Source organism: Danio rerio, chromosome 23, assembly GCF_049306965.1.
Source record: "Danio rerio strain Tuebingen ecotype United States chromosome 23, GRCz12tu, whole genome shotgun sequence".
NCBI lineage: Eukaryota > Metazoa > Chordata > Actinopteri > Cypriniformes > Danionidae > Danio > Danio rerio.
In genome coordinates this window covers 10874687-10899793 of record NC_133198.1, presented here as the reverse complement: position 1 = coordinate 10899793, position 25107 = coordinate 10874687, and the positions used below count along the sequence as shown (strand labels likewise).

Sequence of the window (25107 nt, the reverse complement as noted above, 5' to 3'; positions counted from 1 at the left end):
TGAAGAAAAATGAATGAATGAATAATAATTTTATGCAAACCTGATAATAATGTTATCCAGTGCACTGTGAAACATGAATTTTTATAGGCTTTTTTTCCTTTTTGTTTTTGTATAACATAAATTTTTTAATGCTTTGCTGGGCGCAGTAGGTAGTGTTGTCGCCTCACAGCAAGAAAGGTCACTGGTTCGAACCTCGGTTCAGTTGGCGTTTCTGTGTGGAGTTTGCATGTTCTCCCTGCCTTTGCGTGTGTTTCCTCCGTGTTCTCCGGTTTCCCCCACAGTCCAAAGACATGCAGTACAGGTGAATTGGTTAGGCTAAATTGTCCGTAGTGTATGAGTGTGTGTGTGAATGTGTGTGTGGATGTTTCCCAGAGATGGGTTGCGGCTGGAAGGGCATCCGCTGCATAAAAACTTGCTGGATAAGTTGGCGGTTCATTCCGCTGTGGCGACCCCGGAATAATAAAGGGACTAAGCCGACAAGAAAATGAATGAATGAATTATAATACAATAATAATAATATAATATATTTATAATATTTTATATTTATTTGTATATTTCGATTTTTTTAAATATCATACCTAGATTACGTAGTTTAATTTACTTAGTTTAATTGGTTATATATACATACACATTTCTTATGTCGCGCAGCAAAACCAGATCTCCATCTAAAAGACCACCTACATAAAACAAAAGGCATTTCGTTTTTTTATGTGTAAAATTTACATAATAAATTGGTGGTAAATACATACTTATAATTATCATTACATTGCTTTATTGCATTTTATTCATTCATTCATTTTCCTTCAACCTAATCCGTATCAGGGGTCGCCACAATGGTATGAACCGCCTATTACATTTTATTACACTCATTATTGTACTGTATTCATTTATTTGCATATTTATTTATAATTGTATTATTTATTTTGTTGATTTATTTAAATCATATTTATTAATACATTTTGTTGTAAATTATTTGATAATTTTTATCATTAGATAATCTTGAATCCAGTTTTAATTTACTAATTGATTTTGAACACAAATAGTTTATTTTGATAAAATGTCTGACTAATTATTTATTTTAATCTTTAGATTTATAGATTGATTAGTTTTATAACATAATAATTTCACAAGATTAATGTTTCATAAAATGTTTACATTTGTTATGATTTCCCTTAAAAAAAATACTATGGGCCCAGAAACATTCCCATGGAGTCTAACTTACACGTGTTTTACAAATGTAAAAAACTCCTGTTTTAGTTTGCTATATACATAGGGCTAAACATCAGTGAAAACAGCTCATGTTGGTCAAATCTATTTTTCTGCAGCTCTTTAGTTTTTAAAAGTTGCTTTCAATTCCAGTCATTTTCCGACGTTCATTTTTTTTACCTCCAGTTCCCATATTTCAGTGTACTCAACTGGATATCCAACAAAAAAGGCCATTGATTATTTTTTAGTTTTTGTAATTTTCCTTTATACCCTACAACAAATCCACGCGGTCTGCAGCTCTCATATCAATCAAACGAGCAAATTTCTTTATAAAACATTTAGACTTTTAAACGTGCGCGAGTCGTGATTGGCCAAGAATGGGGTCACGTGACGGACCGACGCCTTGCGCTGCAGCGGTCAGCGAGTGCAAGTGTGCGATAACAGCAGCAGCGGCTCTGTCTGGAGCTCACACTGTACATTACAGAAGCCCCCTCCTCTGGAAGACGGTGTTTCTCCCATTATGGGCGACAAGAAAAGCCCATCCAGGTATAGAAACGACTCGATTACTCTGCCTTTTTGTAAAGCAGCTCGTGCGTTTGTGTACACCGGCGAATAGCCGCGTAATGCGGATGAAGTCTACTTATTTTTCCTGGTCGGATTTAACGGAAAAAAGCGCAGCCATGGCGGATACGGAGCCTTGCCTGACTCCCGGTATCCAGCTTTAGACAAAGGGAATTCAGGAAACGCCTCCTCTCTTCTATTTCACTCGGCTTTTTGTCAACAGATAAAGCTAGTTTGCCCTTTAGGCATGCTAAATCGCGTAATGGTGTGATTGTGGAGCCTGGTTTACAGTCTCCAGCGCGTATAATTAAGTGCACATGATGACACTTGCACTAATTAGGGTGCAGCGTGCTATTTAAATGCCCTAACCATTGCTCCCTTTAAATCTTGCAGGCCAAAAAGACAAGCCAAGCCCTCTGCAGACAACGGATTTTGGGACTGTAGCGTCTGCACCTTCAAAAACAGTGCAGAGGCATTCAAATGCAGTATATGTGATGTGCGGAAAGGTACATCTACAAGGTAAAGTGACACAAGGACGAGCTGAGCATTCACATCATGCAGCATAAACACACTGCACACGCATGCGACGAGGATGTCAACATTGATATTTTGTGACTTGTTGATGTCGGATTGTGTCTTCGTGCATACTGACGTCATTAGATTCCTGTAGAATTTCAATGACACTCTAGGACAGGCGGCAGGATCTGGGATAGTATGGATGTATCCTGGCGCGTGTGTGTGTGCAGGGGCCCATTATGTGTTCCTATAGTATAGGAAATGGAAAACTGCAAGGTTGAGGCTTTAATGTCTCTAATTTGTTAATGTAGGTTAAGTTATTTGTTGAGAATATGGAGCGTATGGCTGTTTTTTTGTGGCTGATGTATTGCTGTGGCCACACTAATGCACTGATGGTATCATATTGATGATGTTAAGTGCTAGAATTTAGTGTATGAGTGCTGAATATGGTCTCTAGAAAATATGTAGAAAGGCATCTGGTGAGGAAGTTAAATATCAGATATGTAGGCCTGTAGTAAAGATAAATGCATTTAAAAATAGTTTTTGTAGATATGAGCATGTTTTATTTCATTCATTCATTCATTTTCTCGTCGACTTAGTCCCTTTATTAATCCGGGGTTGCCACAGTGGAATGAACCGCCAACTTGTCCAGCAAGTTTTTACGCTGCGGATGCCCTTCCAGCCGCAACCCATCTCTGGGAAACATCCACACACACTCATACACAACGGACAATTTAGCCTACCCAATTGACCTGTACCGCATGTCTTTGGACTGTGGGGGAAACTGGAGCACCCGGAGGAAATCCACGCAAATGCAAGGAGAACATGCAAACTCCACACAGAAACGCCAACTGAGCTGAGGCTCGAACCAGTGATCTTCTTGCTGTGAGGCACTACCTACTGCGCCACTGCGTCGCCTGTTTTATTTCAAAGTTGTTTAATTTCTTTTTATCACAGATGGTAGTGTAATTATTTTAGCGGTTGCAAATGTCTCGATAGTGGATTATAAGATACAGTTGGGATATTTTTTATGATAAATTTGTAGAAAATATCAGAAGCTTCCAAGTAAATATTAGATTTGTTCTAGAAAATGTTCAATAGTATGGGATTTAAAAAAAGGGCTGGGTGATTTGTCCTAAAATCATAATCATGATTAATTTTAACTCGATTATCAGTAATGAACAATTATTTTATTTATTTTATTTTATGAAAATATGCCGTCTCAAGGCATCTCTGGGACAGTATCCAACCAGCGTCAATGAAGTGCAAACGTGCCACGTGTAGTTACTTTTTGTGAGAGGTGTGCGTAAATGCGACTATGTGAAGGCTGCGCTGCACCATACCCCCATACGTTTGATGCAGAAGTATAAATCAACCCTAGCAGAGCCTAGGGTCACGTGACTCAACACGCGGTTGGAAATGTAATTTAAAAAATTGACCTGGAAAAATTAGATCGATGTACTTCGATTAATTGGCCAACCCTAGGTTAAAAACAACACAATGTCTGCATATAAAGGTAAATGAAATTAAATGCAATCAAATGTGTGCAAAATATCTACTTTAATGATAATGATGAAAGTATATGGGTGCTATTTCATCATCATTCTTAAGCATGGCAGAAAATTTTTGCAAAAATGGAACCTGCCGTCTGACCTTTTTGACCCTTTAACTGCCCCAACAAGAAAAAAAAAATCGGATTGCATTTCTTAATGCCTAATGTCGCTAGTTAGCACTCAATGCGTTTTTTTTTTTTTCAACACATCCCATAATTTCTAAAATATCAACCTCTACCATATGGTTGACATGTCAGTTTATGGATGTGTACCTGAATTAAGGCATATACTATAAAATATGAAGTGTAAGACCAATTTAATTAAAAATACAATTAAAATAAAACATTTTTGAACACTACATCATCATTTTAAAGTATGCCATAACATATTTCAGATTCTCATTTAACACATTTTCTTGTTTTTTTTTTTACAATAACATCAAAAACAAGTGTAGTAGTGCAACAGGATTATATTTGTTATATTTTTTTCTATTTTTATTTTTGCAAACCAACAATGCTGTGTGTGTAAACCACTATTTTAAACAGTTTAAACATTTGTTTAAAACAGTCAAAACATGGTCAACCATTTGGTAGAGCAGGTAGTTAAAGGGTTAAAATACATAAGGGTACGTGATCACTAGGGCCAGACAGTATGTACAGACATTTTTTGCTATTTCTGTGCAGAATTTTGTAAAAAAAAAAAAAACTAAATCTGCAGATTTATGCAGAATGATTTCGGAAAGTATCGTAACTAAAACGTAATATATGAAATAAAAAAATTATTTAATGTTTACAATGCATGTCCAATTAGATCCACTTGTTTGTTAAACAAAGCAAGTCTCTCATATAATATATCTACCACATATCATAGCCATAGACACTGAAATGGCAATAAAATTAAAACTCTCTCTCTCATCTACCACATATCTATTAAAAAGACATAAAATATTACTTTACATACTGTATTGTAAATAAATCCTATAAACATTTTCATATTAGTCAGTAATATTACTGAAATTAATTTTAAAACAGAATAAAAAAAGTACACTCTATGGGCTAAAAAAATGCAGATTTCTGTGTAAGCAGATTCTGTGTGGCCCTGGTGATCACGCTAAATTTAGTTGTTTTACATTCTTAAAAAAATCTTGCTGGGTAAAATCCAGTCATTTTGAAAGACCGTTGTATAGAATAAGATATACAGGATTTTGGGCTCCTTTGTAATATTTAAATATAGTTTTTTTTAATTATATTAATCTTGTTTAATTGTGTTTTAGTGTAGAAGCTATTGTTAAACAATGATACAGAGAGTTTAAATGTGCTGCAATTTAAGAAAATGCATTACCAAAAACACCACCACTAATTTGACAACACGTGCACAAAATTTTCTCATAACATGGAAATAGAGAAATGTGCAGCAAATAGCGCAGACCATAACTGAAATGTTTAAGAGTTAGTTTGTCAGATTGTTAGGGCTAAAATATACAACCAACATGAAACTGAGCTCTCAGAATATTAAAATAAACGAAAAACTAACCTTTTAGTTCTCCGGCAACTCAACAGGAAGCAACTGGGTTTGTCACATTTTGTGACCCCCGACACATTTCTGCATTTAAATCACGTTTTTGTATTTTCACATGTTGTGAGAATGTATTAAATTGATGTAGATGTTTTCTTAATTTGTGAGTGTTCTTCTGTTTGCATGTGTTTTCTTGACTTGCCGTGCATTTGAGCTCTCTCAGCCGCCATAGTAGAGCAATAAAATGTCAATGTTTACCAGTAACTTCTACGACAATACAAAAATAATTAAAAATTTTATACTTTAAAATGTAATACTTGATCTACCTTATTTGATGTCATTCAAAAAAAAAACTAATAAACAACAACAACTCTTGCTGCATTTCAATTCGCATACTAAACATCCTAAATGGTCAGAAAATAGAATGTATTGAAAAGAGTATGCCAAAGGGTCCCAGATAGTCTACTACTATGTCCAGTAGAAAATTGAAGTGTGGAACCTCTGTACTCTAACCACTGATATTGCCCACAATACATTGCGCTTTGGACTTGAAATTGCTTAGAACTACAAATGTAGGTAAAAACAGTGTTAAACTACAAAACTGGCGCATGTTTAAGAACAACTGTCAAGTAGAGAAGCTTAGAGATGTTTTAATGACTTTTGAATAATATCTAACCTACTGGAAAGTAATTATAATATTTTCCATGTTATATTTTATCTGCAACAACAACGTGAACTTTTATAAAGACATGTTTGGTCATTAGATTCTGAACGCAAAATTATGCAAACGCCTGATGAGATTTCTCTGCATGAAAGACTTGCAAATGGATGATTATTATGCTGCTGCATCTCCAGTATGGAAGGAAATTACATATGAAAGAATGTGGATAATGTGGTGACAGGGTGTGTAACTAAGCAAAATAAGAGTCTGTTGATGAGAAAGTAGTATATCCCAAAACATACATGCTCTTCCTTTACACACTCAAACGTATGTACAATTGTGTGAAGAAGAAGCTTTTAGGACAATATAAGTGGGCAATTTGGGGATGCAGCATCTATTTAAAGATCTCAGTACAGCTCCTATATTTGTTTTGCACAAAAACATGTAAAAACAATAAATACATAATCATTTTAAGTTCTGAATGTACTAAATTCAAATAAAAAGGGGGAGAAAGTAGGAGTGTAATGGATCACGGTTGATCTGTATTTGTACGGATCACAATGCACGGTTCGGAACACACGTTAAACTCAGGTCAAGCTAATACATTTTTTACTTGTCGATTAATCCTAAATTTTTAACGATTGCAAAGAAATTGCCTCTCGCGTCATTCAAATCATGTGTATGAAAGCATTTAGGCTTTCCTGTAAAATATAAGGATGACAGAAGAAGTTGTGGTAGGGTTTTCAGGATGTGGTGGTGGGTTTCTTAGGTTATTAAAGGGGTTTTCTGTCACTACTTGTTTAGTCGATATTTATGCATTCAGTGTACGCTGCTCGATTAAATTAAAAAAGATCAGGATCTTAACACCCACGCGACATCCAACCAGCCATCAAGATTAGTCCACTGAATAATTCTTCAAAAATGATCCATCTTGCATGGACAAATTAAGTTTTATGAGCGAATAACTGAATCATTTATTGAAAATGGGGCTAAAAATAAATATGGGTTGTACAAATTATAATGTAATGTTAGATTTAAACATATAGCATGTCAGCAACGGCAGTAGTAACAGTGAGTTTTTTACAACACTGAATATTTTAAAATGTATCCTTAAGCTGATTATTTCTACATTTTATTTTTAATAAAATTACAGGTTTTTAAGTTCTGTTTGTTAACCAAAAGTGTATTGCAGTGTTGTTTTTGTAATAAATGGAAAGCAAATTACATTTGTTCCCTCCCCTTTTTGGCTAATTTGAAAAAATTATCATCCATGACTAAAAAAAACCATAATGTGATCCAAACCGTGAGATTTATGATTGGTTACACCACTAGGGAAAACGATTTTCACCAGTGCTTCAGACATTTGGTCACCTTTTGCATATGTGCAAGGTGTTTAATTTTTCATATTTGCAAAAGAATTGCTCTTGAAAAATTGACAGATCATAAAGGAAACACCACATCCTTTTAAGTTTCGCTCCATTACCTGCTTTCAGAGGAATATTCTAGTGGGATGAATGTAGCGAGCGCACACTGGCTCTATCACAGGTGCTCAATTCTCTGCCAAAGTGACAGTCTTTTCATGTATTGTTTAAGGCCTGAAGTGCACACATCTCCTCTCGCATAAATTAAACCGCATGCTTGAATGTTGATTTTTCTAGATTTGTTGAAGCCACAGGATCAGTCCGTGCTGTCTTGTAATAAGGTTGTTTGATGAGGCCAGATTTATTACATTCTGAGATCTGTTTCTGCTGACCTGAAAGAGTGTCGTCTGTGTCTTGATACTGTTGCACACCAGAGTAGCAACAGCTGAGGGAATCAGCAGGGTATCGCATAGACAGACACACACACATAAACAAAGCCTCTGTCTGTCTCTTTTAAGCCAGATTTATGCTGTGAGGGGGACCACACGCTTATAAAATGTAGGGTTGCAACATCTAATCGATAATGAAAACAAATGACAGTTTTAATCGGTTATCAGTGGGAAAAATGGAAACCATAGTCAATAAAATGTTTATGACATATAGTGAAAACACAGGGTAAATACTTGTGAAAAACTGAAAAGTACATGATTATTTCTTATTTCATTATTTGTAATATTTTGATTTGATAGTTTCAAAATACTTGACAGCCCAATTCACCTTATTTTTCACGGACGAGCAGGTGCAGCCATTTGAATCTTTTTGTCTCGAGACTTCTGGTCTCATTCACTTCCATTCATTTTTAGACATTAAAAACTTCTTTTTTCGCTGTTTGATGTTGCAAACTGACATTTTCTTATTATATTATTCTACTTGTTCTATATAGTCATGCAAACATTTGTTTTTAGAGCAAGTAGTTTGACCGTTTTTTGACGTTTATTATACCTTGTCATTTCTCCCATAGGCGACTGAATCGGAAGTTCTAAATCAATCGCGAAAACAGACGCACTACCGCATTTTAGAATAAGGTCAATAATGAGGCAAGGGTTTTTTAAGAGTCCTATTTTATTAAGTATCAAAATAGTTAATTACAGATTAATAATAATGCAAAAAACGTAATTTTTCCCGGTTGTAAATCTTTTCCAAATAAATTTTTGCTAAATTCTTGCTGATTGCTTTGGATGAAAACATCTGCTAAATGACTAAATGTTTAAGGTAGGACTGCACGATATTGGAAAAACATTGCCATATTTATTTTATTCTGCATTATTTTCACCAAAATGACCTAATATCTCTATTTGGAGAGAATTTATGACGTTAGGTCAATTGTGCAGTGGGAATGCATCTCCATAAAATCTAATAAACAATTTATATATGCAATAAAGAAAAAGGCACAATTGAAATAAACAGTGTTTTATCGTTTTCCAAGTCTTGCAGTATTAAGGGTACAGTATTTGAATAAGAAAATAGTTTAATAAAATCACTCGTTACTAAAGTTACAAATGGTACAATTTTAAATGCTTTTAAAATCATTGTACAATCATAAGTCTCAAAAACACATGCAAATGATAAATTATAGTGCAAACTAGGGGTGCAAGATGTTGGAAAAATCTGACATTGTGATATTTTGTATTTTTGCGATACACATTGCAATATATACATGTACAATTTTACCTGATGACTTGAATAGCTGTATTTGGAAATAATTTATTAATTTTAGATTGACTGCGAGAATTCTGTAGGAGAGTGAATGATGCAGGAAATGTAAAAACAAGTGGAAGAAAAAATACTTGCAACAGGGCAAGTAGAAAAGTGAAATAAACAGTGCTTCATGGTAAAAAAAAATCTAATAAAAATAACACTGTAAAGACTTAGTTTGAGTTAGACTTAGAGTTAATCAAATGATTTCCTATTGAAGATACAAATGCTAAAATTGCTTGTGTCTGAATGCTTTAAACTCCCTCAGGCCTTAAAAATGTATAAAAGATATTCTTCTACTCCATTGTGGTTAAACTCTGCGGTAACTCCTCAAATATCCTGTATTTTGAACTGTTTCTATATAATCACAATATAAAGTACACTACCGGGCCAAAGTTTGGGGTCAGTTTTTTTTCACGTTAAAAAAAAAATATATATATATATATATATTGTTTTCATCAAGGCGGCATTTATTAAATAAAAAATTGTAAATTGTAAATATTTAATAAAATTTAAAATAACTGCCTTCTTATTGTATGTAGTTTCAAATGAAATTATTGCTTCAGTCAATATTGCTTTTATTTGTATTACCATTAATAATAACAATATTGATACTAATAATAATAATAACAATTCATTCATTCATTTTCTTTTTGGCTTAGTCCCTTTATTAATCTAGTGTCGCCACAGCGGAATGAACCGCAAACTTATCCAGCACATGTTTTTACACAGCGGATACCTTTCCAGCTGCAACCCAGCACACTCATACACTACGGACAATTTAGTCTACCCAATTCACCTGTACCGCATGTCTTTGGACTTTGGGGGTTAGGGAGAACATGCAAACTCCACACAGAAACACCAACTGACCCAGCCGAGTCTCGAACCAGCGACCTTCTTGCTGTGAGGCGACAGCTCTACCTACTGCGCCAGTGCGAAGTGCCAATGTGCCAATAATACCAATAATTATTATTATTATTAGAGTGATTTCTAAAGGATCATGTGACTTTGAGACTGAAGTAATGAAGCTGGAAATTTATCTTTAAAAACAGTAGAATAAAGTTATAAATTCCATTATAAACTACTTTTGAACTGTTAATTTAGAGTTTAATAACATTTCACAATTTTACAATTTGTCCTGTATTTTTGATTAAATAAATGCAGCCTTGGTGAGCAGGATAAGTTATTTTACTTCCTACTGACCCCAAACTTTTAACCAGTAGTGTGTATGTAATTCTAAACTTCCTATGACTTCAACTCAACATTGCATATACTGTTATGGGACTATTGCAAATGAACACATTGTGATATCAATGTTGAAACGATATAATGTCCTAATGCAAACTCAGCGTTGTATATATCGCGATGTGACTATTGCAAATAATCTCATTGTCATATCGATGCTGAAACGATATATTGTGCAGTCCTAATGCAAACTTAGCATTGCAAATAGTCAAATGTGAACATTGCTAAAGATCTCATTGTGATATCAATGTTGAAACGATTGCGCAGTCCTAATGCAAACTCAACATTGCATAATCTGCTATGTGACTATTGCGAATAAACTCATTGCAATATCGATGCCAAAACGATATATTGTGCAGTCCTAGTTTAAGGTTTGTTTTGTGCATAGCAATACCAAAATTGAATTACTGCAGAAATGACATGCACTTTACAGTTACAATGTACATATCTGGTTAATCAAAGAGGTTTTCTACAGATTAACCAAGTTTTTAAATAATTGTGAATTGCTACCCATTAGTAATACAAAAAAATGTGTGTGTGCGTGTCCGTGTGTGTGTGTGTGTGTGCGTGTGTGTGTGCGTGTGTGTGTGCGTGTGCGTGTGCGTGTGCGTGTGCGTGTGCGTGTGCGTGTGCGTGTGCGTGTGCGTGTGCGTGTGCGTGTGTGTGTGTGTGTGTGCGTGTGTATGACAACGTTTTACAGTTCAGTAAAACTTAAAACTGCAGTAACCACAATCAGTTCATTGGTGTTATATGAATACATATGTTAGCATATCACATATGTGGCAAATGATTATGAATCCAAGAAATAATCTATAGCTATTACGAGTATCATAAAAATAAAATAAAATAAAAATAAAATAAAATAAAAATAGAAAAAAATGAAGGCATTTTTTAGCAATTCTTTTCAGTTGTCAAACTTAAAAAGGAAAGTCTTGAAAATGCAACTTTACCAGTTATAATAAAGAATTTATGTTAGTGCTTTGTGATGTTGCTGCAAAGAGATTGTTAATTTCTATTTATTTAGCAAAAATGAGCACAACTTTATCGTTCTTTAATAAGATTTGAAAAGAGTGATTATGTGCTGTCAGAATGAAGTTAAATCTGGAACAGGTAATGTAATTATAACTTCATAGAGAGACGCCAATCAATCACATAAGCTGTCAGCAGGGCGTTATCAACTCTGATGCATGAGTATTTATTGTCATTCTCTTTCCACTTATATGCACTCCTTTTTTCAGATAATAAAGGAACTCTGTTTTAAACCCCAGAATTCACCCTTCCTCATTCACACCCTTATGAACGAAACTTGGCTGCCCAGTAAAAATCTCTCATTGCTTTGGGAAGTAGTTGTTCCTCTTTTCATAAATTATTGTCTATTGATAGTCTTAATGGCTTATACATGGTTTCATTTTGTTTGTGCCTTTAAAAAAATTAACAGTTTCATATGCTCCACAAAGCTGCATTAATTTGACCAAAAATACAGCAGAAATGTGAAATATTAAAAGTTTTTTACTTAAATATTTTTAAAATGTAATGAATTCTTATGAAAAAAATCTGTCGATTCAGTTCAAAACCAATTATTTATTGGTTGTTATTAGTTTTTTTAAAACTGTTATTGGTTGTTAAAGATCTTTTTAGGTCTTAAAGTCTTAAATTCACAGAAATATTATATTGTAGGTCTTAAATCAATTTAAACGGGGCTTAAGTTTAAAAGTTGTTGAAGTAATGTTACTCAATTAGGATGAAACCCATCTAATCACTAACAATGTAAATAATCTATATGTTTAAGTTTATATAATTGTTTTTTTTGTTTTATTGCAAAGAAGTGTATTTAACACTTAGACATTTTACAGCATTTTTTTTATTCAATTCCCTAATCAGGAAAAGAAACTTAAAAACAATTACACAGTTGCTCATGATAATAATAGCAATATATCCCTTTAGATAATCTTCCATTTACACAAAAACTGTTTACAGAAAAAAAGTGTGAGTGGACGTAATATTTATAAATAGACATGAAACGGCAGGCTTTATAGCAGAAACGCATAAGGTTAAATAGGAGTTGACCAAAAGCAAACAAAAATATTTTTTGACTATTCTACATAACAACTGTACTTTTAACAATGTTAAACTTGTCATTAAAAAAAAAAAAAAAAATATATATATATATATATATATATATATATATATATATATATATATATATATATATATATATATATATATATATATATATATATATATATATATATATAAGAGCTGTGAACCTACACTAGTCTCACGGTTCGGTTACGATTATCATGCCATCGATTCGGTTCAATTCGATATTTCGGTGCATCACGGTGCATTGACGGTGCTTTTTATACACAGTTTTATATTTTCTTCACAGCAGCAGTTCTTGTATTAAAATGTATGAATATATTTATATATTATTTGTAATACAATTTTGTCAATTAATACAAACAGTCAGATATATATAAACTGTACAAACAACAGGAGCATTTAGCAAATAATATAAACAAATATAAATATCCAGCTCACTTTCTGATCCTTATCTAGTTCTCTTACCCCCCTTTGATTGGTCACACCCTCAACAAAAACAGTTGCGATTGGCTCTTGTGCACTGCGCTCTTCACAGATAAGTGATACTAATAAGTGGCAGGCGGCAGCAGCGATCTCACAGCTGATGCATGATAGACACGGTGGAGAAAACTCTGAAGACACGCTCTCGTTTCTTTATCCAGAAGTAACGCTGTGCAACAGCCGAGAGGAGAAGAAAAGTCACGCCAGCAGGTCAAATGGGCCATTGTGTGTGTGTGTGTGAGAGAGAGAGAGAGAGACTGAAAGAAAGAGAGAGAGAGAGAGAGAGAGAGAGAGAGAGAGAGAGAGAGAAAGAAATGGAGTACTTTTATTCTCTCGATCTCAGTGAAATAGGGGCTTTTGTTGTATATGTCAGTGAAAGACTGATCCAGCAAACACACACAGTGAAATTGTGCACAGTTTATGAGTTTTAAGTAGTTAGAGCATTGTAAATACTCGCGCTCGCCTACCTCGCGACAGAGCGCATATGAGGTAAATGACGCATTAAAAAAAATCTTGATGGTCTTAAAGTCTTAAATTTTACTTGATGAGTAGTATATGTTTGATGCACTATGTTTTCCATACATATATGTGTGTTATTACTAGTGCTCTCAATTAACAAAATGAACATGTTAATCGCAGTCATGGTCTTTGATTAATCAAGATTAATCGCACATTTAAAATATAGCATTTAACTGTAAATATGCAGCAATAAAGTTCAAAGAAATATTGTTTGCTGACTTACTAGTCTTTCAATTTATTGATTTATGATAAATGCTCTTACACCGATGTAGATTTTGTTACTGATGTCCAGTGGTCTACAGTAAATGTATTAGAAGTGCCTTCTGCAAATGGACTCACTTTATTTTTAGATTTCAGTGTCATACAGTTAATGTATTCTTGAATTAATAGTTCCTGTTGATGCTAGGGTGCTTAACAATCTATGCCGATCTATTAAGGGATGGAAAGAGTTTGCTTTTGCCATTGCTTTTTGTTGACTAGCTTACAGTTCAGTGTGCTTTGAAGTGCGTGGATGGTTAACACTCTGGTATTATGCTAACATCTGCAAAAATATGTTTGACCCAAATTTAGTGCTTTAAACTTGTTGTATTTCAGTGCAAGGGCAGTTCGTTTCTAGTGGTAAACTTTGATTTAATCCAAACTTTCATCTAGAAGCTGTTAATAATCGCAATTATTTTATGACAAATGACAATCACTTTGTGTTTTGATCCATGAATCAGACAATGTTATGACTGCAATGTCGGCAAGAAACTGGGATCAAACCTTATTAAATGATTATTGCATTAAAGAAACATTTGCACATTAACCATTTCAGATTTATCATGTGTTAAGTTAATGTTGACAGTCCTAGTTATTACATTGTTGATGATTTTAGAATTTGAAGTTTTGTTGTAATTATGTATGGTACAATGGAGACTTTTTAAAAATGGGATTTTTACTATTTCAAAAGTAGTTACAGTGGGGGAAATAAGTGTTTAAAACATGAGCATTTTTCTCAGGAAACGTATTTCTTAAGGTGCTGTTAATTTTAAAAATTTCACCTGATGTTGGTAACAACCAAAAAAAACATATATCCAAATAAAATAAAACTTATTAGTTTACAAATAATGTTAAATGTTACGTGAGAAGTGACACTGACAACAGAGGTGCGGATCCACATGCAGGTTTGTTAGCGAGGTCAGGCCAGCAATGGTCAACACAGGGGCAAACAGATGTATACAGGCTGCCCAGAATCGTAGTCAATAGGCAGGCAGATGGTCAGAGGCAGGCAGCAAACAGGATAAACAAATAAACAAGGCAAGGATCAAAAACACGGTAAAGCAAGACAAAGGAAACGCATTGTAATGTCACTAAACAGATAACAAGACTCAGCCATGAGTGTCTCAAAGTGAGCTGGATGTATGTGTATGCAATCAGTCAGAATCAGGAGCCGGTTGTGTGTGTGGTGCATGACTGGTTCTTGTAGTCCATTTACCAGCAGATTTGTAGTCCTATGTAAGTGTGAATGTTTTCCAAGATCGCTGGTGATCGGGATAGTTGTGTATTAAAATAAAATAAAATGACTGCGAAAAGCTCATGAGGAAAAGGAGGTGAAGAAAGGCATTTAAACCTCCCAGTAGTTGTTAAGCAATCCTCTGCCCTTTGTCAGTGTAAATTAATATCAGCTGCTTCAGTCGTCTACTTTATTAGGATGATGAAGATGAAACCAGAGAGGACATTTCAGCAAGACAATAATCCAAAACACAGCCAAGAAAACTCTCAAATGGCTTCAGAAAAAGGAATCAAGATGTAGAATGGTCCAGCCAATCACCTTACTTAAATCCAATAGAAAATACAAAATAAAGATCATATTAGATAGACGATATTAATTTAAACAATACATTGACATTGTGCTTCCGCTCAAGAGAGAAAAAGAGAAAGCGATATATGGCGAGATATGCGCTTACTGCCAGTTGTTGCTTGCAAGGAAAATTTTTTAATGCATTGCAGGCTTGCTGTAACATACAAAATGTAACTTAAAATTGTAAGCACATTAAGATTAAAACAGTGGCTACAAAGACCAGGCACGCAAAATCTGATGGATTTTTATTTTGTTCTGGAAATGCTTTACAATACTATCTTTGTGCATATACATTAGAATTTTCAATACCAAAAAAATCCTTATATGCACCCAAATTATTATGTTGGAGGAAAATATTAAACAAAATTTTAATAAACAAGAAAAAATCTACAGAAAACATAAAAAATTTTACACTTGGTTGAAATGTTAGAGTTTGTATTTGTTTTTTTTTTTTTGAATAATTTATTTTAATTTAAATGTTTTATCGTTCTATTCCTAAAGATGTTTAGTGTATATATATATATATATATATATATATATATATATATATATATATATATATATATATATATATACTATTAAGTGACTTTTAAGTTTTAATCATTATTAAGAGGTTAAGTAAATTAAAGGGGCATCAGATCATGGCAGGTAAATGTTAACATTACTTTGAATTCAAAGCTTAAGACTTAAGTTGATAAAGCTTGAACCTAAGCCTGAGAGTTAACCTGCCCCGGACCAGGCTAGTTTCCCAGCAAAAGTTGCCACAGTAACTGAGTTTGAACTATCGTAAATTTTATTTATGAAACTGAATCTGCCATAAATAAACCTGCCTTACCAAAATAAGCCTGGCTTTTTTTTGTTAGCTTGGTTTATGGAACAGGCCCCTGGTTTAATTCATTGTCAACAGCTCCTTTAGAGTTATTATTCCCAGGAAAAAACATGACATGTTTTTATTATTACAATACCCATTACCCTCACTGCATGTTAAGATTATCTAGCATCCTATTTAGACATCAGAGACAAATCAGCAGATACTTGTGTTTAATTTGGAGATTGGTATTGTTGACAAAGCACTTGATTTCTGGTAACCTCGTCTCTTTCAGAAAACCTAGGATAAACTCTCAACTCGTGGCACAGCAGGTCGCTCAACAGTACGCCGCTCCACCTCCAGCCAAGAAAGAAAGAAGAGAACGAACAGACAGAGACCTGCCTGACGACGACCACTTCGACATGGACAACTCTGACTCGGACAGACTCAGCAGCCTCCATCCTGACTCTGACCATCCTGAGAGACTAGGTCTAGAAGGAGGTCAGCTGGACCGCGGACATTCACTCAAAGAACGGAGACAGGAACGCGTTCTTGACAAACCTCAAGCACTCGATTCAGACAGGAGGCCTGAAAGAGCAGGACTGACCCCAGACCTCCTGCAACAACAACAACAACAACAACAACAACCACAGCAGCATCCACAGCAGCCGCAGCAGCCACAGCAGCATTCGCAGCAACAGCCACAGCAGCATCCGCCGCAGCAACACAACAGAATAGACAGAGAGCACACAGACAGAGCCATGCTGGAGAAACTTCAGCCTCTCAGAGAGCACATGGAAAAAGATCATCCGCACACGGCAGGCTCTGGGATGCAGCCGGCCGAGAGGATGGGCGCAGAGAGAGAAGAGCTCAAAAAAGGAAAGATCGAGAGAGCCATGATGGAGAAACACAAAGAGAGACATAAAAGCCTGACGCCCAGCAAAAAACCCACTCCTAAGAAGATGAAGTGAGTGTTGTTTTTTATGGTCGTAGTTTCATCTAAAGGGCCCACAGAGTTCTTTTCAGCATTGCTTGGGGATAAAAAGAAGTTTGATATACCTGAGCTATGAGTACGCCGTTTGCAAACATCTTGATGCCACCCACATGTGTTGTCCGCGCTTTCTCAGACAGAAAAACATGAGAATATTCCAAGGTTAAAAAGCATCTGATCATAGTTATGTGGTTGCACCAGCTCTGCTAAATGACAATGCAGTCAAATCAAAGTTTTTTTTGTGCGTGTGTGTGGAGCAAATGTGGCATGTTCACCATAATGCATAATTTGCATTCTATAGATTACTACATCAAGAAGACAACCATTTTAGTCACACTCAATTTGTGATTTGAATGAAAATAAAGCTGTTCAAATGAACATGTTACTGACAAATCACCAAGTACAGCTAGTATCTGGTATTGACCCTTCCTTTAATAATAAATAGCCGGCAAATCCCGCATTCTTGGTTGCTGTAGCAGTCATCAGTATGATGACAGGAATAAGGCTGCACAATAAAGTACATTGAATGTATCGCTGAGAGGTGCAATAAAATCCATTTATTGTATGTGTCAATAAAATGTCAACAGCCAATACAAATTGGAATACCCAATGAGGTGTTCACTTATTTATATTGTTTTAAAATAAATGCCTGAATTAGATTTTATTGGATAAAAATAGTATCTGTTACGAAATTTATTTTAGTATGTAGGGCGCACTCACTAGGGTTGGGCCGATAGACGATGCCATCATCCATCGCCGATGGTCAATGGACAACACGATGCTGAGACAGCATCGCCGATCCTCCGCTCTGCCCCCGTTGCAAACCCACTCACGAAAAATATACACTTAGGCTTCGTTTACACTAATACGTCTTAGTGTTAAAATGGCATTTTAGACCAAAAATGACCCACATCCACACTGTGTTTTACCTAGCATTTCTGAACAATCCTTCATCCGCTGAAAACGCACATCACGTGACCTCTTAAACACACAGCCACACACACTGTCATGCGCTCGTCTGAGCTCCAGCAAAGAGCATAGAATCACTAAGAGGCGACACTTTAGTGCAGTGGTCACCAAACTTGTTTTTGTAGGGCCGGTGTCCTGCAGATTTTAGCTCCAACCCTAATTAAACACACCTGAACAAGCTAATTAAGGTATTACTCCGTGTACTTGAAACATCCAGGCAGGTGTGTTGAGGCAAATTTGAGCTAAACCCTGCAGGGACACCGGCCCTCCAGGACCAAGATTGGTGACCCCTGCTCTAGTGCGATTTGGGAAACAGCCACTAGATGTTGCTGAAAATTCCAATAGAACAACAGCATATTATAAGTCTGTAAAATAAACTATTAAAAGTGCTGATGATTGTGATAGTAAGTGTTTTGTCGTCTTTGATGTTGTATCTCCGCTTTAATGCGCTTTTAAAATAAATGAATAAAAAACAAAGCAGCTGCTTGCCATCTCGACAGCAATAAGATCCAATGGACAGCTGACCGTTTTCACTCCAAAATGGCAGAATCCGGAGCTGTTGCTGGACGCTGCTATCGCAATGGAACGTTCTATTTAGTGATTCTAAACTCTCTTGGTCATTCTAAGCTCTTTGGCTCCAGTGAGAAATGCATGTATCGCTGGATCGCGTCTCACTATAGTTGTTAATTGTGATATTCAGACAAGTCTCCCTCCCAGTCCTCAAATAAGTCACGCACCCTTCTCACCCTTCACCACCGGATCCCTCCTCGCTCTTCAGACACGCTGCGCGCACTCTGTCAAACACCGTCTCCAACCCCCCAACCCCGCTTTTCACATGACGACAATGTCATCGTTCATCGCGATGTTACACATTAGACATAGTACGATGCCAAATTGGTTGACGTCGCCCACCCCTAGTACTCACACTATGCCATCTGAACCAAGCCATTTGAGAAGTGTGAGTGCTCCTAATCGGGCTCACATGCGGTTCAATTGGCTCGGTTGGAAGAGGTGTGCCAGAGCGCAGTTCACTTGGGATTTGACGCGGTACACTTGTTGTGTGGCTTCGGCCCAGTTCAAGGCAACTGTACACATTGTGGGTACACCCTGAGACTAGTATGATCAGTTTGGTTTAGTATGATCATTACTTGAATTTAAATAAATCACGATGTTCTATTGAAATAAATATTGTTATTGCAATACTTAAAAATATCTTATTGTGTAGCCTAGAAAGGAACACAGCACAAGGCTGGGGCTATACTGTAGTATTTTTGTGAAACATTGTCAAGTTATAATGCAATCCCATTCCCCACAATCTGCTATATTGTTTTTATGAATGATTCAAAGTAGCAACTGAGTCGGCTTTCATTTTGAGAGTCAAGGATTGTGTCTGAATCGCCTAGTACTCGAGTAGTTACTACATTTGAGTTTGAATTTAAAATATGAGTAGTATGAATGTAATTAGGACATACTACATCAGCCATTTGTAATCATCTTGTAAGCTATCTGTGTTAGTATCTTCATTCCCATTCATGAGCGTACTTGCATGGCATAGTGGGATAGCATAGTGTACATTGGATGTGCACTTCACAATCTTACAAGAAGTAGTAGGTCATCCGGGTAGTTTTTGCATGCTGTTTTTCGCATATTATGAATTCGACACACTACTCTACTCGCATACTGTATTTAACGTACTATATGTATGGAAGTATGCGATTTCAGACACAGCCAAGAACTTTATACATGGATTAGTTTTATATTTAAAACTCAACTGTACAGCTCATCCACTTAGAGCTTTTACACATTGCATAAAAGGTGTTTTTGAAAATCCATAATAGGTGCACTTTAAAAGTTCCTCAATGTTGATTTTGATAAGACTGTCAGCTTAACGAATACATTCAAATTTTATTTGAAACTTTTTTTTTTTTTTACCAGCTCACATTTGCTTGTAAATTGTTAAAAGCAATTACTTTTTATGCTAATAGTCAGTTACTAATTACATGTTTTATTAACATTTACAGGCCCAAACTCATTCAGAAAAGTCCAGCTGGGGAAAGCAATGGCATGAAGCCTGGCAAATCTGTTACGAAGAATAACAAATCTGTTATATCACGGTAAGTTCATATTCTTATGTTTTTTTTTTTTCATTAATATGAAATTTAGCTACATTTTTAGATATTTTTACATGCATTATATTTTAAAAGATTTTTTTACATAATTGTACAACACAATATGTAAAGAAAATATATATATTAGGCAAATTTATATTATTAGTTTTATATGTCAGTTTTCTTGATTCCTACTAAAATGAATTTCATTCAATTTATATTGTTTGCAAATAATTTGAGTTTAAGAGAAATCCAATGAGCAGTCTGTCTGTAACTCTCCTGCATTGTAAATGGGAAAATTGGATTATCATGTTTGCAGAGCTTAATGAAACATTTAAAAATACACTTAATTTTAATTAGAGTTTTATTCCTAATGAGATGAGAATAAATATTACAGACTAAGATGCATAAAACTATGCTTTTTTTTACAAGGTAAAGACTCAAATGGCTGTTTTATTTGACAAAACTAATATATCACAGACTAATATGCATGCAATTATGCTTTTTTTGTTGTACAAGGTAAAGACTCAAATGGTAGTTTAATTTGACAAAAACCACACACCAGTTTCTGCAGTATGCATGATCACAAGACGGCTAAATAATACTCTCTTTATTCTTTTATTAAGAGACACATTTGGTTGCAGAGTAAATTAATGACAAGTTGCCAAAACTTCTGCAACAGACATTGGAACTGCTGCCAGTGGATTTTGGAAAGCTTGTTTTTGCTGTCAGAATGATGTAGTTACAGCAAACACTGCCAACCAACAATTACTTTGCACATTTTTAAAAACGTTGATAATTTGGTTTATATTTAATAGGTTTGTTCATTCCAAAAATGTAAGTCAGTGCAGTGATTAATCTCTCTGTCATCTTAGAAACATAAAGATACTTTTATTGAATTCTGCAGAGGACAGGAGGAGGTCTTGGCTAATTAAAGAGCAAGGTCTTATTTTTTATTCTTTTTTTTTTTATAATTTAAGCTACTTATTTTATTTATTTATTTATTTTGTATTGTAAATAAAATAGAAATTTAGTTTTATTATTTAGCAAAAAAAAATCTATTTAATAAAAATTCCATTCATATATTAGCAAATATTTTGCAGTGTTTGCTTTCCCTTTACAGCATAGAAATCAATAAAATACAAGTTAAATAACGTTTACAAGTTGATTTTGAAGAAGCACCTAAATAGTTTTGTATTTTGTGTTTTTTTTTTCATTTGAATAAAAGACAATTTTCCATTCATATATTTCATCATTGAGGATTCAATAAAATAGTATAAAAATCTTGTCTCGTTCTTGTGAACTCAATCTCGTGTCTCGTCTTGTGGATTGTCTCGTCACACCCCTGATATTAGCAGTATCACTGTTATGCCATTGAACTGTTTTATAAATGCAATAACACATTAGTAGCAGTGTGATATGGCTGTATATTGGCACCGGTGGGAGGTGTGCATTGGCAGTGATGATGCACAGCCATATCGCACTTCTACTCGTGTGATATTGCATTTATACAACAGTTTGATGGCATAATCGTGTTTATAAAAACGAAAATCAAACACGGAGTGTCTAAAATCCTTTTGCATGAGGAACTACTTTCTTCTGCTGTTCATTCATACCTGGAGCTGACGTCAGAACGGCAGAAGCCGTTGCTACTTCGCCAATGTCACTTTAGAGCTAGTATTTGAGTGATTCTCTAGTGTAATGTCTAAAGTGATGACAAAACAGGTGATTTTGCTCACATTTTAAGATTATAAGGCCATCAGTCTACAGAGATATCTTCCTGTATTTCTCTGTTGCAATCAGGATATCACAATAATTAACCCCAAAAAGGCCAAAGCAAAGCAAACACTGCCAGAAACTTTACCAGACTATGGTATAAATACAACAATATACAGCCTGATCTCACAAGGAAACGTAAGTATTTTACGTTTTGTCAGTTCAGTGGCTAATTCGTACGAATTCATATGAGTTCAGTTATACGAAATTGTATGATTTTAAAAAGGTTAGGAACCCAGCCCCACACCTAACCCCAACAATGATTGGGTGATGAGCTAATCGTACTAAACTGCACGAATTAGATCGTACAAATTTATTCGAATTAGCCACTAAATCAAAATGTTATGAATTGCCGTGAGATAGCATTGCGCTATAACATACAAATGAGAGATATTTACTTAGAAAGACACTCATTTACCAGTTCTATAATAATTTGTTCAAGTTTCCTTTTAAATTCATGCTCAGAAAAACATTTTCTCCGGCTTTTTTGTGGTCTGTCACCATCTTGTGGCGGAACAATGTAATGTCAATTTCTTTGCTCAAGTCGTTGTGGGTTACTACAAAAATTTATTTTTGAAGTATTACCACAATTTATTTGAAATTAATTTCTTCATTAATAACATTTAACAAACTGTATAAAGACATGTAAATCAGTCAAAAGAACAGCATCCTAGTTGTCATTCAGCATTAAGCTTAACTTAACATTGCAGTCAAATCTATTCAATAGGATCTGGATGCATCCTTTATGATGCAAGCTGAGATTGCATCATATGTATATTCTTTACTTCTACCAGATATAGCCCCTGTCTGTGCACCACGGAAACTCAGCGCTCCCAAGTTTGCATTATTATCGTTCGTTGTCATTAAATCATCGTGCAGACAGCTGTTTTTTGACTTCGTGTTTAGAACGTAGAATTGTTAGGTGAGCCCATTAAAAAGCATTGGCTGCAGCCCAGATTGCACTGCACCACGTCTTTCCTCTGAAGTAAATAGCAGATGACTGTGACCAAATTACGGCATTTAAATGTAGCCTAAACAAATAGCATTTTACAGTAGACTGAAATAAAGAAACTCGCGTAACTTTTGAAATGGTAGCAGTCAGAGGAGTTCTCATGACAGTTTGATAGCCACCATGACAGTCCCAACAACTACAACCAGTCTAAACAACTACATCATTGACTTAAAAAAAAACAAAAGTACATTGTTGTCCAACAGCTGCAATATTTATTAGGCTGTGTAGAGTTGTTTAGCTTTCTCGATGTCGCTGGTGTGGGCGGAGTAATACACAAGAGTGAAGAGGTTGTCCGAGAGCGGATATTACTTTATTATCTCATGGCTATCATCCAATCAGATACAAGAATCGGTAGAACTGTGTGTACATATGTATACATATACACACAGGTGCCATCCAGGTGACTTTCATTCAAGAAGTGAAACTTGTATAATGTATACATTCATTCCACACAGACTGATACATTTCAAGTGTTTATTTCTTTAATTGTGATGATTTTGATGACAACTACTGAATACCTTAAATTCAGTATCTCAGAAAATTGGAATATTTTACATAAAAATGTGAAGCATTTAAGAAATTAAAGACCAATAATTAATTTCTTGATTGACTCGACTCAGAATTGACTCATTACATCCCTTTTCGTAAACGATCCCTGTATTTTCAGTTTAAATCAAGCTGAACCTTTAATATTCTTTGCACGTTGAACTCAATGGTAATGCTCAGTTGTTTGTTTCTTTTACATTCCAGACCAAAACTGAAGAACGTTGACCGGAGCTCGGCTCAACAGCTCGCTATAACGGTGGGCAACGTGACTGTCATCATCACAGACTTTAAGGAGAAGACCCGCTCGTCCTCCACCTCGTCCTCTACGGTCACCTCCAGCGCTGGCTCTGAACAGCAGCACCTGAGCTCCAGCTCCGAGAGCACAGACAAGGGCTCATCCCGCGCCTCAACCCCCAGAAGAGACCACTCCTCCGGGCACAACGAGACCCTCTGAAGGAGGAAGCGATTGACACATACACGCATCTCACTGGACGAGGCCAAGAGCTCCTAAAGCCACACTCCAAACTGTACATGGAAAAGGGATCTTTCCAACCCCCATTCAGACAATGTCCATCTCCACACACACAGCGGCAGAAACGTAGCCGTCGAGAAACCCTCGTGGAGCACCTTGTAGATTGATGTGTTGATGTTCATGTGAGTCACCCATCACGCCGAGACCCGCTGTATATTCTGTACTTCTACCAGATATAACCCCTGTGTGTGCACCACGGAAACTCAGCGCTCCCAAGTTTGCATTATTATCGTTCGTTGTCATTTAAATCATCGTGCAGACAGCTGTTTTTTGACTTTGTGTTTAGAACGTAGAATCGTTTATTCTAAATGTACAGTATCTGAGCTCATCCATTTCTCAGACATCTCTGAATCGGCGGTCTGTCGACGAAAAGATCGTGCTTGGCCCACCGTGTGCGGGGGGAGATTGGTTCCCTTATTATTTCATATGACGAAACTCTTGTGCGTTTACATGGTGGAAACACAAACTGTGATGATGTGAGTTTACAGTATTATAAATACAAGGCCAACTTTGAAATCCATACGGTGTACCATGTAGACATGTTTTGTGGCTCACGAGATGATAAGAGAGTATTTAGGAAATTGTTCTTTATCTTGCTCTGTTTTTAGACTTTAAACCTTTGCATATTTCTTGTCAAATTATATCCAGATCCATGGTGCTGTCTGTTGTTCAACTTCACGGCGACGAAACTGAGAACGTGCGCGGCAGTTGTTGGAATATGAAGCAGCTTACTTGTTTGTGAGATTTCATACAGTATATTTACGGTTTATTGAGACCTTTAATGAAAACTGATCACCGATTAATACTCCCACTATAGCATTGTGTTGTAAAAATTGGCTTTTTTCGCCCATAAGGACATTTTGCACAGGTTTAAACACTCATTCTGACCTTTGTTAAAAATCTAGAAGCTTATAAAGCTAATAAAAACCTTCTAAACCTTATTACAGTCTTGAGGATTATGCTGGTATCATGTACATTGTTTCATATTTTGACTGTTATATATATATATTCCTCTAAAATAAGTACTTAAAATGTTAATTCACACAAAAA

At 35.5% G+C, this 25107-nt stretch overlaps 1 protein-coding gene across 1 annotated transcript; it reads left to right on the top strand.

Annotated features, from left to right (window-relative positions):
* The first annotated feature begins 1638 nt into the window (after positions 1-1638).
* rybpa (RING1 and YY1 binding protein a) lies at positions 1639-25107 on the top strand. The gene is given in 5 exon segments (NM_201317.2): positions 1639-1752; positions 2161-2286; positions 16419-17090; positions 20105-20197; positions 23730-25107. Coding segments are annotated over 5 exon segments (1167 nt in total). The 5' UTR covers positions 1639-1726; the 3' UTR covers positions 23980-25107.